This window comes from Eriocheir sinensis, chromosome 7, assembly GCF_024679095.1.
Source record: "Eriocheir sinensis breed Jianghai 21 chromosome 7, ASM2467909v1, whole genome shotgun sequence".
Lineage (NCBI taxonomy): Eukaryota > Metazoa > Arthropoda > Malacostraca > Decapoda > Varunidae > Eriocheir > Eriocheir sinensis.
In genome coordinates, this window is record NC_066515.1 from 20,333,430 (window position 1) to 20,347,716 (window position 14,287).

The 14,287-nt window shown below is 47.8% G+C and overlaps 2 protein-coding genes across 3 annotated transcripts in view; both read right to left on the bottom strand.

The window, feature by feature from the left end:
- Window positions 1-6,330: 6,330 nt before the first annotated feature.
- Window positions 6,331-8,373, bottom strand: LOC126991655 (nucleolar protein dao-5-like). The gene has a single exon (XM_050850361.1). The coding sequence runs from the start codon at window positions 8,371-8,373 to the stop codon at window positions 6,331-6,333; it is 2,043 nt and encodes a 680-aa protein (XP_050706318.1).
- A 511-nt stretch (window positions 8,374-8,884) lies between these two features.
- LOC126994399 (methionine-R-sulfoxide reductase B1-like) overlaps window positions 8,885-14,287 on the bottom strand; it is a 21,787-nt gene continuing 16,384 nt past the window's right edge. Inside the window, exons 2-5 of one of the 2 annotated variants that reach the window (XM_050853717.1) lie at window positions 10,306-10,550; window positions 9,723-9,895; window positions 9,225-9,424; window positions 8,885-9,033 (exon numbers count right to left, since the gene is read on the bottom strand). In XM_050853717.1, coding sequence (XP_050709674.1) covers window positions 8,902-9,033; window positions 9,225-9,424; window positions 9,723-9,895; window positions 10,306-10,544 — 744 coding nt within the window. In that variant the 5' untranslated portion in view covers window positions 10,545-10,550 and the 3' untranslated portion in view covers window positions 8,885-8,901. Of the gene's footprint in view, window positions 9,037-9,224; window positions 9,425-9,722; window positions 9,896-10,305; window positions 10,551-14,287 lie in introns of both variants that reach the window. The other variant, XM_050853713.1, reaches the window with a different exon arrangement.

The window sequence follows — 14,287 nt, forward strand, 5'->3', positions numbered from 1 at the left end:
TCTTTCTCTTATTCTCCCTTCCCTGTTTCTTATTTCTTCTTCCTTTTTCTTTTTCTTTCTCTCATTCTCCCTTTCTTCTCTTTCTTCCTCTTTTTCTGATTCTCCCTCAATTCTTTCAGGGCTAAAAAAAAAAAAAGGTTAGGAAAGGTCAAGGGTCAAAGGGAGGGGTGACCTTTCCTCTGTTCCTCCCTTCCTTCCTTTGCAAATTTCTAAAAAGGTTAGGAAAGGTCAAGGGTCAAAGGGAGGGGTGACCTTTCCTCTTGTCCTCCCTTCCTTCCTTTGCAAATTTCTTCTTTCTAACTAAAAGGGCAAAAAAAGGTTAGGTTAGGTCAAGGGTCAAAGGGAGGGAGGGGTGACCTTTCCCATTTTCCTCCCTTCCTTCCTTTGCAAATTTCTTCTTTCTAACTAAAAGCGCAAAAAAAGGTTAGGTTAGGTCAAAGGTCAAAGGGAGGGAAGGGTGACCTTTCCTCTTTTCCTCCATTTCTTCCTTTCTAAATTTCTTCTTTCCAACTAAAAGGGCAAAAAAAAAAAAAAAAGTTACGTTAGGTCAGGGGTCAAAGGGAGGGAGGGGTGACCTTTCCTCTTTTCCTCCATTTCTTCCTTTCTAAATTTCTTCTTTCCAACTAAAAAGGTTAAAAAATCAAGTCCAATTCAATTATAAGTTTATTATAGAGCTTAAACTTCATTATTAACTCTGTACACAAAATATAAAGTACTTTCCTTTGTGCATCTACCAACACATGACAACTTACTTATGTATATACTTATTTACTTATACTTTAGGGACATCCTCAACCTTGGTATACAGCGCTGAGGTGACTTATAAAATACTTTGGTTTTGACAAGTAATGTATGCTTGAACACACCACACTCCCGCCCCCCAACCCAGTTTCCTTTCCTTTCTTTTTATTTTCCTTCTTTTCCTCTCCTCTTTTCCTTTCCTTCTCCTCCTATCTTTCTCTTCTTCCTCTCAACCCTGTCAGCTTGCTTTCTTTCATTTCTTTTTTCTTTTTTCTTTTCCTTTTCCTTCTTTTCCTCTCCTCTGTTTTCCTTTCCTTCCCCTTCTATCTCCCTCTTCTTCCTCTCAACCCACTCAGCTTTCTTTCTTTTCCTTCTCTTTTTTCTTTTTGTCTTTTCCTTTTCCTTCTTTTCCTCTCTTCTTTCTTCTTGTTTTCTTTTCCTTCCCCTCCTATCACCCTTTTTCCTTCCCCTCAACCCAGCCATATTTCATTTTCTTTCTTTCCTCTTTTTCTTCTTTTCCTCTTCTTTCATCTGTTTTTTTTTCCTTCCCCTCCGGTCACCCTTCTCCTTCTCCACTTCGCTCCTTCATTCCACTTTTCTTTATCTCTTTTTCCTTCTTCCTTCTTCCTTCTCTCATCATTTATTCTATTCTCAAATCTGCACATCTTTCTCCTCTTTGCTTCATCATTCCACTTTGCTTCACCTCTCTATTTGTTCCTTCTCCTTTCTCTCTCATCACCTATTCTATTTTTAAACACTGTACATATTTCCCTACTTCCCTCCATCATTCTAGTTTCCTTCATATCTTTCCCTTCTTTCTTTCCTCCACTTCCCTCCAGCGTTCCACTCCACCACACACACAAGCACAGGTATAGAAAAGATTAATTCGTTAGAGAAACGCTAGACATCATTGCTAAATCCTCGACGCTTAAACTGTAAACTCCACCTCACGACACAACAGACAGACTCGATCCTACTCCTCCTTTTGATTCCATGCTAACGTGAAAAGGTCAGACACTCGTACATTCATCACCTCCATAAATTAACCCTCATTTTTTTCTGCTTTCTTGGGGGGAAACTGAAAATGGCAGCCTCAGTTCATTCCATTCCATATCTTAACTAGTCTTATCAAACCTCACACTGAGATGATGATGCAAAAATAACTTGTAATATGTCATGAAGAGTAAGGATTATGTTAGTGAGCAACAATTGAGGTTTATGATGCAAAGGTAACTTATCTAATATGTCTAGTAGAGAAGTGAAGCTTATGTTAGACTAGGCCCAGTTAAAATTTATGATGCCGTAAATATGACTTGTCTAATATGTCTTGTAGAGGGGTGAAGCTTGTGTTAGAGAGGCAAAATTGAGGTTTGTGAGGCTTTAAATATCTTGTCTAATATGTCTTGTAGAGGACTGAAGCTTATGTTAGAGACTAGGCCCAGTTAAAATTTATGATGCCGTAAATATGACTTGTCTAATATGCTTTTTAGAGGGGTGAAGTTTGTGTTAAAGAGGCAAAATTGAGGTTTGTGAGGCTTTAAATATTACTTGTCTAATATGTCTTGTAGAGGAGTGAAGCTTATGTTAGAGAGGACCAGTTTTTAGGATGCTGTTTTTTTTTTTTAACAGCAAGGGAGACAGCTCAAGGGCATAAACATAAACAAGAACGGAAAAAAAAGTCCGCCAAGCTCTGCTCCGAACAAAAACAGAAAGAACAAAAGGCCAAAAGAGGTCAGTTTTGGGTGAAGGGGTGTCTTAATACTCTCCTTGTAAATATGACTTGTCTAGTATGTCTTATAGAGTGAGGCTTGTGTTAGATAGGTCAGGTTAAGGTGTATGTAACGAGAGGTCAATGAATAGTGGCAATGGGTCGTTGCTGGTCAGTTTTGTGAATGACCTCAGGTGACCCGGAACAGCCAAAATTGAAAGTCACCTGTTTCATTATTTAAAGTAAGTAATAAAGTACAGGTATGGGCTAGATTCACCTGTTCAGTCAGTTTTAGCAAATAATTAAGGACAGGTATTTGGATTTCACTTAGTCAAACTATTTCAACAGGTAATTTAGGAGAGATATGACTTAGCTAAGAACATACACATTATCAACACTTTGGAATACCTTTAGGATATATACAAGAAGTAAAATACACAGGAAATGGGCTTATGCATAAAAAATATCATTACAAAATCTGGAAATATATATGATTACGTGAAAAGAAAATCCATATTTCTTTTATAAGCTCCAGGTATTGATAGGAAAAAGAAGAGATATCATTATACAGTTTTAAATGTTGATAAATAAGGAGAAAAAAAAAAGAATAAGCTCTTGTTTTCTTATATACGAGTTTCAACGCATTCAAATATGGAAAAAAAATTATAATGGTGGACATAGAAAAAGATAATGTGATTTCATTGCTTTTAAATATTGAGAACCAAACTACCAAACCGAAAAGATTGATTGATTGATTGAAAGAAAAGAATGATTACTCTTTCTTTCCCTTATACGAGTTTCTGCGGATTCAAATATGGAGAAAAAAGCAAAATAAGCCATTTTTCTTTAACACGTCAACAGTAACTTAAAAATATTAATAATCAAGCAGCAGAACCCCGATAATTACTCTTGTTCTCTGTAACTGAATTCAAATTTGGCGCGAAACAACAGGTGGGCGGGGTGACAACTTCAGAATGACAGCGACAGGCACGGCGGGAGGGTGTCATTGCGGCGGTGCGTTGACAGTTTTAATTAATACCGTGTTCAGTGATTAAAACGAACTGCCATACGTTGTCTTAGTGCCCAGGGGAAGATGGTGCCCCTGGGAAGCCGCCGTGACCTTGAGGAGCGCTTAAGGTCAGTAATTAATGAGAAAACAGCCTCGTTGAAATATGAAAGATTCTGTATTTGTGTGTGTTCTTGCAGAGTAAAATTGGACGTGAGGTAAATGAATGAAGTGGTTTTAAGTGTTTTTGGGTGCCTTAAATGGGTGACGGAGGGTGCTAATGGATGAAATAGGTGTAAAATATGAAAAAAAAAATACGTGTGTGTTCTTGTAGAGTAAAATTGGACGAGGGTTATTGGTAAAGTAATGATTTATATGTTTTTTTTAGTTGTGTACCTTGAATGGGTGATGGAGGATGGAAATGGCTGAAATAAGTGTCTAATGGACTTGTAAGGAGCGTATGGAAGCTCGGAAGGGCGTAATAGGCTAGTTAAAGAGTACAATTATAACCCATTTCGCTGTTGGTTTTGGTAAGAGGCTTGATAATGGTATGTTAATGGGTGGAAATAGGTGTCTAATGGACTTATAAGGGGTATGGAAGCTAGGAAGGGCGTAATAGGCTAGTTAAAGAGTGTAATTATAACCCATTTCGCTGTTGGTTTTGGTAAGGGGCTGGATGATTGTATGTTAATGGGTGGAAATAGGTGTCTAATGGACTTATAAGGGATATGGAAGCTAGGAAGGGCGTAATAGGCTAGTTAGAGTATAATTATAACCCGTTTCGCTATTGGTTTTGGTAAGGGGCTGGATGATTGTATGTTAATGGGTGGAAATAGGTGTCTGAATAGGTAAAAATAGGTGTGTATAGGTTAAGATAATAGGAAACAACTCTAATGGTAAATAACTCCGTCCTTCTCTTGACAGCCTACTCGATTTTAAGGTTGGTATTTTGAGACCTGTCCGCCCCCTCACATTAATTATTTCCAAAGGCCTAAAAGTTGATTAATCGGGTTATAATGAGTGTTTTTTTAGGTTCACGGTACAGAAAAAAGGTCAAACTACCACCAGGGTCATAAAAGTACCCCTGGAAATACCCACAACGCCTATGAAAGTCTTGTCATATATGTGATTAAGAATAGGCTATGTCCCTTAGTAAGTCATTCTCTGTGTTTTGTTTCCGTTAATTACAAACACTCATAGATAGGTAGATAGATAGGTTGATAGATAAATGTATATACTGTAACGATAGATAAGCAGTTAGGTCTTAAAATATAGTTTCGAGGGAGCAAACGGTCATTATAGCAATCCTCTTTTTTTATATTGTTGTGTGTGGGTGTTAGGAGAGAGAGAGAGAGAGAGAGAGAGAGAGAGAGAGAGAGAGAGTGGAAGTGCTTGTTGCAGGTTAGCACTTGTTGTTGTTGCTGTTGTTGTTGTTGGTGGTGGTAAGGGGTAACTCAACTGGGCTATTTTTAAACAACTTTTACTCCTTCATATCATAGTTACGTTTTTTTTCTTTCAATAATATAACCGTTTCTTACACACACACACACACACACACACACGTAACTATATAGCTTGTCAAAAGAGGTATTTATATAGTTTAACAGAAAAAAGAAAAAAAAAAACCGTAGAATTTGTACAGAGCTCATTTTATGACATTTTGAAGGGATAACAATGATGATGATGATAATAATAATAATAATAATAATAATAATAATAATAATAATAATAATAATAGAGAGCTGAAGGCTTTTTATATATAATTCTTTACCTGTTTTCTTCCACCAAATCATAATAGTATAACCGGTATGTGGAGTGGGAGTGGAGTGAGGGAGTGTGTGGAGGTGGAAGTGGAGTAAAAAATGGAGTAAGGAGTGGAGTATAAGCTGATGTGGAGTGACAGATTGACAGGAGTGTGAGGTGGAATGTAGTGGAGTATAACCCAGTGTGGAGTGATAGATTGACAGGAGTGTGAGGTGGAGTAGAGACAAAGAATAGAGGTGGAGTGCAGTGGAGTGACCCAGTGTGGAGATAGATTTACAGGAGTGTGGAGTGGAATGGAGTGAAGGTAGCGAGGAAGACTTCAAAACGACTTCACTGACCCAATCATTTCCGCTCCAATTTTTTTCTTTTTTTCTTTAACCGACTGAAAGAAGCTCAGGAACATTTTTTTTTAATATTACGTTCCATTTATTATAATTTTTTTTCTCTTTCTCAATGTTTTCACTCATAATGTCCTTTACGTTCTTCTCTTCTATTTTTTAACGTTCCAATGCTCTCTCTCTCTCTCTCCAAACAAATCTCTTTTTAACCTTTTCATTTACCCTCAATATATATTTTTTTAAATTTTTTGCTTTTTTTATTATTCACTCGTAAGCCCCCTGTACATTCTCATCGCCGTAAGCACACCTAGCCCCGTCACAGTAGCCCCCAGCCCCTTCTCAAGCAGCCCCACTAAACATTTCCACAGAAGTAATCAAAGTACATTGTTTTCTATATAGTTAAGGTCCTAAATCCCCCCCCCCCCCTTCCTCAAACGTCTTTTTATATATATGTATCCCAACCCTCTATCGCAACTAAATGAAACGTTTTCCTAGACAGCTAAACGTTTCTGAACCCCTTCCTAACGTGTCTGACCTCTTGTAGTTTCGATATATTCTTGTGTATCCTTGTTTTTGACCTTACTGGACCTTACAATATGGTTTAAGGAAGAATATAACGAAGTAGTCCATTTATAAACGTAGTATGTAGCCCTCCACACACACACACACACACACACACACAGACACACACACCTCAATACAAACACGATTATAAACTCAGGTCTATACACATTACATAGCTTGGTGGTGGTGGTGACTCACTTCGCACACCACTACGAACTTCCCTTTTCGAACCTGGATATAAGGGAACTCACTCGACAGCCACCCTCGGAAAGCAACTCAAGACTGCTCCTTCGGTCCTCTCCATCTATCTCTTCCCCAGCCTCCCCAGCTTCCCCAGGGCTCAAGTTGCATCCTTCCTCCCCTTCGTCGTCATCCTCCGCCTCATCCTCCGTCATGCTTTTCTCCATTAGCGTCACACTCTCCATGATCTCCGCCAGAAACCCGTCAATCACTGGGAACCGTTTTGGAGAGTCATCTGGTTCCTCTTCGGGCTCCTTGATGCTCCTCTTAGCTGGAGAGGACTTCGGCGCACTCTCCTCTACCTTATCTGTCTCCCTTTTCGTCACCTCTCCCTCACTAGCTCTCCTTTCCTCCTCACTCACAGCATCACTACTCTGGCTCACCTCCTCCTTCTTCCTGCTTGGGCTTTCCGTGTTCCCTGTGGTCTTGTTCTTCCCCTTCTTCCGCTTCTTGTTCGGCAGCACCATGCAGTGGCTGTAGAACCTCCTGTAGAAGGGACTGTTGCTGCCGCTGTTTGTGCCCCCAACAGTTGATGGTTTGGCCGGGAGTGTCCTTGAGGACCTGGCGGCTTGGCGGGCGTCGTCCATGTCGTCTAGAGTGTTGGATCGCTTGGCGGCCAGACGGGAGCGACTCTGCGGCTTGTCGAATGACCTCCGGCCGCCGCAGCTTCGTATTAGGCTCCTGTCCTCCACCTCGATGTTGAGAGACCGGCGCTTGTCCTCCGCGCCGGTCACGCTGTCTAGTGAATGCTGCGTGTCCTCCGTGCCCAGGCTGGAGGTGTCGGCCCAGGAGGCGGCACTGTCCCTGGAGCACTGGTCGAGCTGCGTCTCACATTTGATGACTTCGCAGGAGGAGGGCAGGTCGTCGTCCTCGTTGTTGGGGCTCTGGGCCTGGAGACACATGGCCCACACGCGGCTCTGGCTCCTGCGCCCCGAGGCTCGCTCCGTCCCCGCCCCCGACGCGGCCTCCGTCTGGGTCTGGCTCTGGCTCCCGTCCCGCCTGTTGAACATACGCACGAACCTCGACACCTTGCTGGCCTTGCGTCCCCTCTCCGCCTCCTCCTGCCCCGCCGCCAGGTCGTCCAGGCTCTGCCCCTCGCTCCCAGACCGGCCCTTGTCCTCCAGACTCGAGGCGCTGTCCCTGCACTGCTCCGCCTCCCTCCCGCCACTCTCCTCCTTCCGCTCCTCCTCCCAGCCGTTGGTCACAGGGCCGTTCATCCGAGGGTTCGCGGGAGGCGGCGTTGCTGCCTCGGATGTGTCTTGAGGCTGTGGCGGTGGTGTGGTGTCTCTGGAGGGCTGTGTGAGCTGCGTCGTGGGCTGTGTTGTGGGTTGAGGGTGTGCTGTGTCCAGGAAGGGCGGTGGTGGGGACTGCGCTGGTTTCTTGGGCGCTGAGTGTGTTGCTGTGTCTCTGTGTGGCCCTGTGTGCTGTATTGCTGCTAGGGGAGGCGCCGCGGGCTGTGCTGTGTCCTGGAACGGGGCTGGCGGGGGCTGAGCGGCGACCTGGAGGGGCTGTGTTGCTGGTGCTGTGTCGCTGGCCGGCGGGGAGGGTAACGCTGCGTCGCGGGGGGGCGGCGTGGGCTGTGCCGTGTACTGGAGGGGCTGCGGGGGCTGCGTCGCCGCGTGGAGGGGCGAGGCGCGCGGGGACGTCTTCAGGATGGGCTTTGGGGCGTGTGTGGCGGCGTGGTGCGGCTTGGGCAGCTTGGAGGCGGCGTGCGCGGCCCTGAGGGGCTTGCTCGGCTTCTTGGAGGGCGAGGCTCGCAGGGCGGGGTCGCGGAAGGCCTGCGGTGGTTGGATGGTGCCACGGGGGGGCGAGGCGGACGCCGTGGCGTCCTGGAAGGCGGCGGGGGGCTGGGCGGGCACTGCGGGAGGCTGCGGAGGCGGCGGGGACTCGCAGTTGCCGTTGATGAGCGCGTTATCGGCGCGGGGCGCGGCGGGGTAGGGGATGACGGGGTGGTTGTCGAGGCCGTCGGTGAGGCGCGTGCCGGGCCTGTTGTCCACGGCCTCGCCCTGCATCGCCTCCCCGCGGGGCTTCTTGAGCACGCCCCGCAACGGCGAGGTGCGGCAGCCCTGCCTGGCGGCGCGGTTGTTGGCGGCGTGACTCACGGGGATGCGCGTGGCGGCGGCCTCGTTGAGGTTGGCGCCGTTGGTGTGCGGCGGCTGGTGCGTGGTGGCGGTGGCAGGGGTAGCGGGCGTGTGGGGGCCGCGGCGGGCCTGGGGCGGCGAGGCGGCGGCGTTGTCGAGGAAGAACCTTTCCCGCGCCGTCAGCTTCTCGCGGTTGGTGTCGATGTCCTGCAGGTTCTGCGGCGTGGAGAGCCAGTCCGTGCGCGTCTTCAGCTTCTTGAGGGCCTCCTCCTCGGCGGGGGGCGGCGCGCGGGGCCGCCTGAGGGCTTCCTCGTCCACCACCAGCGTCACTTTCTTCACGGCGGGCTTGGGGGCGGGGGTGTCGCTATGTACAGGGGGGGCCGCGGGCGCCGCAGGCGCTGCGTCGTCCTCGGGCGCCGCGGCGTGCTCCTGTCCCAGGCAGGGACGGGGCGGCGTGTCTCAGGACTGTGAGGGCGTGGCCTCGCACGTGTCCATGTTGGACACACGGAAGCACATGCGAGCACCGAGGGAGCAGGAGTTTGAGGGCGACGCTAGGTGCACCACGGGCTCGGCGGGCGCCGACCACGTCTTCTGCTGCGGGGAGGGAGAGAGTTAGGGGGACACGACGCAACACACACACACACGCACGCACGCACGCACGCACGCACGCACCCACGCACGCACGCACGCACGCACGCACACACACACACACACACACACACACACACTCACAAACCCACGCACGGACACACACACACACACACACACACACACACACACACCTTCTGGTCTTCGGGCGCAACCTTGGAGGGCGAGCCCTGCGACCGGAACTCGAGCGCCGCCGAGTTGACGCAGAATCGCTTGCCGGTGGGCTTGGGTCCGTCCTCGAAGAGGTGGCCGACGTGCGCGCCGCAGGTGCTGCAGCCCACCTCCGTACGCGCCAGGGACGGGTTGCACACCAGCAGCAGCAGGTTGGCGCCCACTGCAACACAGACGACACACTGTGACACCTGCCCTGCCCTCCTCCTGCTAGCCCCGCCCAGTCTACCCTTCCTATGGCACCCGAATCCCGCTCCATCCTCTCCCCTTGCTTCTTGTCCTTCCCTCAGCTCCCCTCACCATACCATTCCTTTCCTCCACCCCTTACTCCCTCTTTCCCTCACCTAACCCTTCCTTCGTTCCCTCCCCCATCTCACCCTCCCTGCTTCCCTCGCCTAATTCTTCCTCCATTCCCACCCTACCTAAACCCTTCCCTTCCTTTCTCCCTTACGCCCCCTTACCGTGCGAGAGGTCCTGCTTGAGGGAGACTTTGTCCTTATCAATGATGTCGTAGAAGGAAGGCCAGCCGGAGCCCGCGTCGTACTTGGTGTGTGAGAGGAAGAGCTCCTCGCCGCAGACCACGCAGGCGTACACCCCGCGCTCCCAGTGCTTGTAGTACTTGTTGGAGTAGGGTCTGGGACGAAAGGGAGGGGGTCAGGATGCAATGAGGAGTGCGGGTGAGGAGGTGTTGAAGGTGGGAAGGTGGTGGGGGTGCTGGGTGTTGGGGTGTAGGTTAGGTTAGGCAAAGAGATGATGGGTTAGGGTGAAGCTGTGTGTGTGTGTGTGTGTGTGTGTGTGTGTGTAGCTTAAGGGCGGCTTACACACACACACACACACACACACACACACACACACACACACACATCCTTCTTTTGTGGCCGTGAAATGGGATGTTTTATCAGTACACACACACACACACACACACACACACACACACACACACACACACACACACACAAGCACCCCCTGTAACCCCCCCCCCACACACACAGTCCCCCCATCCCCTCCCGCACCCCCTACGCCCCCCTACCCCCCTACACCCACCTCTCCGTCAGCTTCTCCTGCGTCACTCTGTACTGCATGGGGGTCAACTTCCTCAATAGCTCATCCTTCTCTTCCTTCTTGAGTATCCTGCTGGGCTTTCCATGGGTCTGCGGGGGTCCCTGGGGTCGCCACGCCCTCGGTATCCTGGAGGCGCCGGTGCTGGGGTTGCTGGGGGCGGCGGAGGAGCCTCTGGGGATGCTGGCGTTGACAGGGCGGAGTCCAAACCTTCGGGGCTCCATTTTGACCTGAAAGAGATATGTGAGATTAGAATGGCAGGTGGAGGAATGGATGGGTGCATGGGTAAGGGTAAGTAAGGCAAGGGAGATGGGTAAGCTACTCGACGATGTAGCGGTGGGCGGGACTCAACGCTGGTCCTCCTGAACGCCACGCCAGTACGAGCCACCGTGAAGTAGGGGAAGTAAAGGAAAGTAAGGGGAAGTTAAAGGGAGATTTCAGCTTAACACGTGATGTCCCCTTGTCTCCCTTTCCTTAGTATGGGCGCTTAAGTCCATTAGTACACCTTAATTGGCCTCCAGGTGACGGCCAGGTAAAGTAGTCACGTGTGTGCTCACCTGGCGATAACATCAGGAGGAGGAAGAGGAGGAGGAGGAGGAGGAGGGATTAAAGAAAGGAAGTGGTGAAGGAAGTGAAGTTTCTCTCTCTCTCTCTCTCTCTCTCTCTCTCTCTCTCTCTCTCTCACGCCTCAATGGTCCCCTTGCACAGGTAAACATCCGCCCCCCACACACACACACACACACACACACACACACACACACACACACACGAGCACAAGTGTGTCTGTTGTTCGCGTATCAAAACCTTAGTGCCTTTGGGAGGAGGAGGAGGAGGAGGAGGAGGAGGAGGAACTACATATAAACAGGTTTGGTTTGCTTTTGCACAGAATAGTCTCTCTCTCTCTCTCTCTCTCTCTCTCTCTCATAGGTACGTAAAAAAAAGGTCTAGACGTGAAATACCTGTGATGAATGAGACCACACCTGAGAGAGAGAGAGAGAGAGAGAGAGAGAGAGAGAGAGAGAGAGAGAGAGAGAGAGAGAGAGAGAGAGAGAGAGAGAGAGAGAGAGAGAGAGAGAGAGAGAGAGATAAAGGTAAGGAATGGTAAGTTAGAGGGGAAAGTTTACCTGTTGAGACCTGGTTGTTAGCGGTCAAGGACTTTACCTGTGGCCCCCTCCCCTTCACGGCCCATTACACACACACACACACACACACACACACACACACACACACACACGATAGGTCAACCCCACATAAACTCTGTTTGTCTGTCTGTCTCTCTCTCTCTCTCTCTCTCTCTCTCTCTCTCTCTCTCTCTCTCTCTCTCTCTCTCTCTCTCTCTCTCTCTGAGAGAGAGAGAGAGAGAGAGAGAGAGAGAGAGAGAGAGAGAGAGAGAGAGAGAGAGAGAGAGAGAGAGAGAGAGAGAGAGAGAGAGAGAGGAAAAAAGTGCATGAGAAAACGTGATAAGATAATTTGTTTGTGTTAGAAATTAATTGAAAATATTATGATATGTATTTTTCTACTACTACTACTACTACTACTACTACTACTACTATTTTTCTTGCAGGTTATAGTGTGTGTAGTGAACTATAGTGTTACCTGAAAAGTGGCCCCTCCCCCTTCCCTGTTCTCTGCCCCCCTCCCGTCCTCTGCCACGGGGGCACCATCGACGGACACCTGCCTGGATCTTCTTCGTTAAAGGTAAGTTGTTGTTTTCGTTATGTGTTGTTTTTTGCTTGTTTTTCATCTTTTCCTTGTTACTTTTTTCCTTTTTTTTTTTCTTTTTTCCTTTCCTAATTATTGTTTTTTTCCCTTTATCTTATCCCTTGTTTATTTTGTTTATTCCTCATTATTTCTTTACTTTTTTCCTTCCTTTCTTATTATTTATTCGTTTTTATTTTATTTCCTTCCTTAATTGTTTCTTATTTTCCTTTTCTTCTCATTTAATTATTCCTTTCTTTTTTCTCCCTTCCGTAATAATTATTTCTATGTTTTTTTCTCATTATTTTTCATTCCTATTACTCTTCTTAAATGATAATAATAATTTTTTTTTCGATTAATTTTTCTTATCCATTTTCATTCTTATATTACTCGATTTGCTCTTTATAAATGACACTAATTTTTCCTTTGTTTTCTTCATTCTCATTCTAATATTTTCCCATTTTTATTCTTTTTAATACGATACTAATGTGTTTATTTGTATGTTTAATCAGATTTCTCGGGGATTGGAAGTGGAGTGAGGAAGGGATAGGAAAGGGGAAGGGAAGGGGAGGGGAAGGGAAGGGAGAGGGAAAGGGAAGGGATGGGGAAGGGAAGGAGAGGAAGGAAGGAAGGAAGGAAGGGTGAGGAAAGAAAGGAAGGAAGGAAGGAAGGAAAGGGTGAGGAAAGAAAGGGAAGGAAGGAAGGAAGGAAGGGAAGGAAGGAAGGGAAGGAAGGGAAGGAAGGAAGGAAGAAGGTTAAGGGTGAGGGAAGGGGAAGGGAAAGGAAGGGAAAGGGAAGGGAAGGAAAAGGGTAGGGAAGGGAAGGGAAGGGAAGGGGAAGGGAAGGGAAAGGGAAGGGAAGGTTAAGGGAAGGCAAGGGAAAGGGTAGGGAAGGAAAGGGGAGGGAAGGGGAAGGGAAGGGAAGGGAAGGGGAAGGGAAGGTTAAGGGAAGGGAAAGGGTGAGGGAAATAAAGGGAAGGGAAGGGAAGGGAAGAGAAGGGAAGGGAGAGGGAAAGGGAAGGGGAGGGAAAGGGTTGACCTACATAACATTTATTTTTATATTTCATTAACATTCCTTCGTATTGCTCCTCGATTCTCTTAAAGGGTGACGGATTGAAGGGGTCGTGCGCGGGGACTGAAGGGAAGGTAAGGGACGGGAAGGGAAGGGAAGGGACGGGAAGGGAAGGGACGGGAAGGGAAGGGAAGGGAAGGAAAGGGAAGGAAAGAAAAGGACAAGAAAGGAAAGATAAGATTAGGGATAGGAAGGGACGGGAAATGTAGGGTAGGGAAGGGAAGGGAGGGTAACAGAATGGAAGGGGAAAGAAGGGAAGGAAGGGGAAGCGAAGGGAAGAGAAGGAAAGGCAATAGGAGTGGGAGGAGGAAAAGAGAATAGAGGGGAGAGAAAGAGAGGAAAAGAAGGAGGAGGAGGAAGAGAGGAGAGAAAGAGAGGAAATGAGGGGAGAGAAAAAAGGAAAAAGAGGAGAAAGGAGGGATGGAGGTAAAAGAGGGGAGAGAAGGGAAGGGAAAAGAGGGGAGGAAGAGGAGGAGGAGGAGGAGGAGGAGGAGGAGGAGGAGGTATTTCTAGGGATGACTCGTTCTCTTCTTCTTGATTAGTTTAACATTCCTCCTCCTCCTCCTCCTTTCCTTCCCTCTCTCGGGGTGGACGAAAGGGGAGAGGAGTAGGGAGGTAAGAGGGGAGGAAAGTAGGTAAAGAGGTGGAGAGAAGGAGGAAACGAGGTACGTCTTAACCATGTAACTGGGTCTCACGATATCTGAAGGAGGAGGAGGAGGAGGAGGAGGAGGAGGAGGAGGAGGAGGAGGAGGAGGAGGAGATAAAAATAAGAGGAAAAGAAAGTATGCGCAGAGGAGGAAATAGAAAAGAAGAAAAAGTGGAGGAATAAAAAGAGGAGGAGGAGGAGGAGGAGGAGGAGGAGGAGGAGGAGGAGGGAGGAGGAGGAAAAAGGCAAGGAAAAAGAGTGAGAATTCGTGAGCAAGAAAGAGAAAAATTAAAAATAGTAAGAAGAAAAAAAGGAGGAGGAGGAGGAGGAGGAGGAGGAAGAGGAGGAGGAGGAAGAGGAGGATTGGCACTCGTCCATCCTTGCCCCTTTAGCGTCCTAGATTCCTTATGATCCTTGCATGTGTGTGTGTGTGTGTGTGTGTGTGTGTGTGTGTGTGTGTGTGTGTGTGTGTGTGTGTGTGTGTGTGTGTGTGTGTGTGTGTGTGTGTGTGTGTGAGAGTTTGACCTGTGCTAAATTAAAGGCTTAAAAATT

Coding starts and splice junctions, on each gene's coding strand:
- LOC126991655 (XM_050850361.1), bottom strand. CDS start 8,373: ATGCAGGGCGAGGCCGTGGACAACAGGCCCGGCACGCGCCTCACCGAC.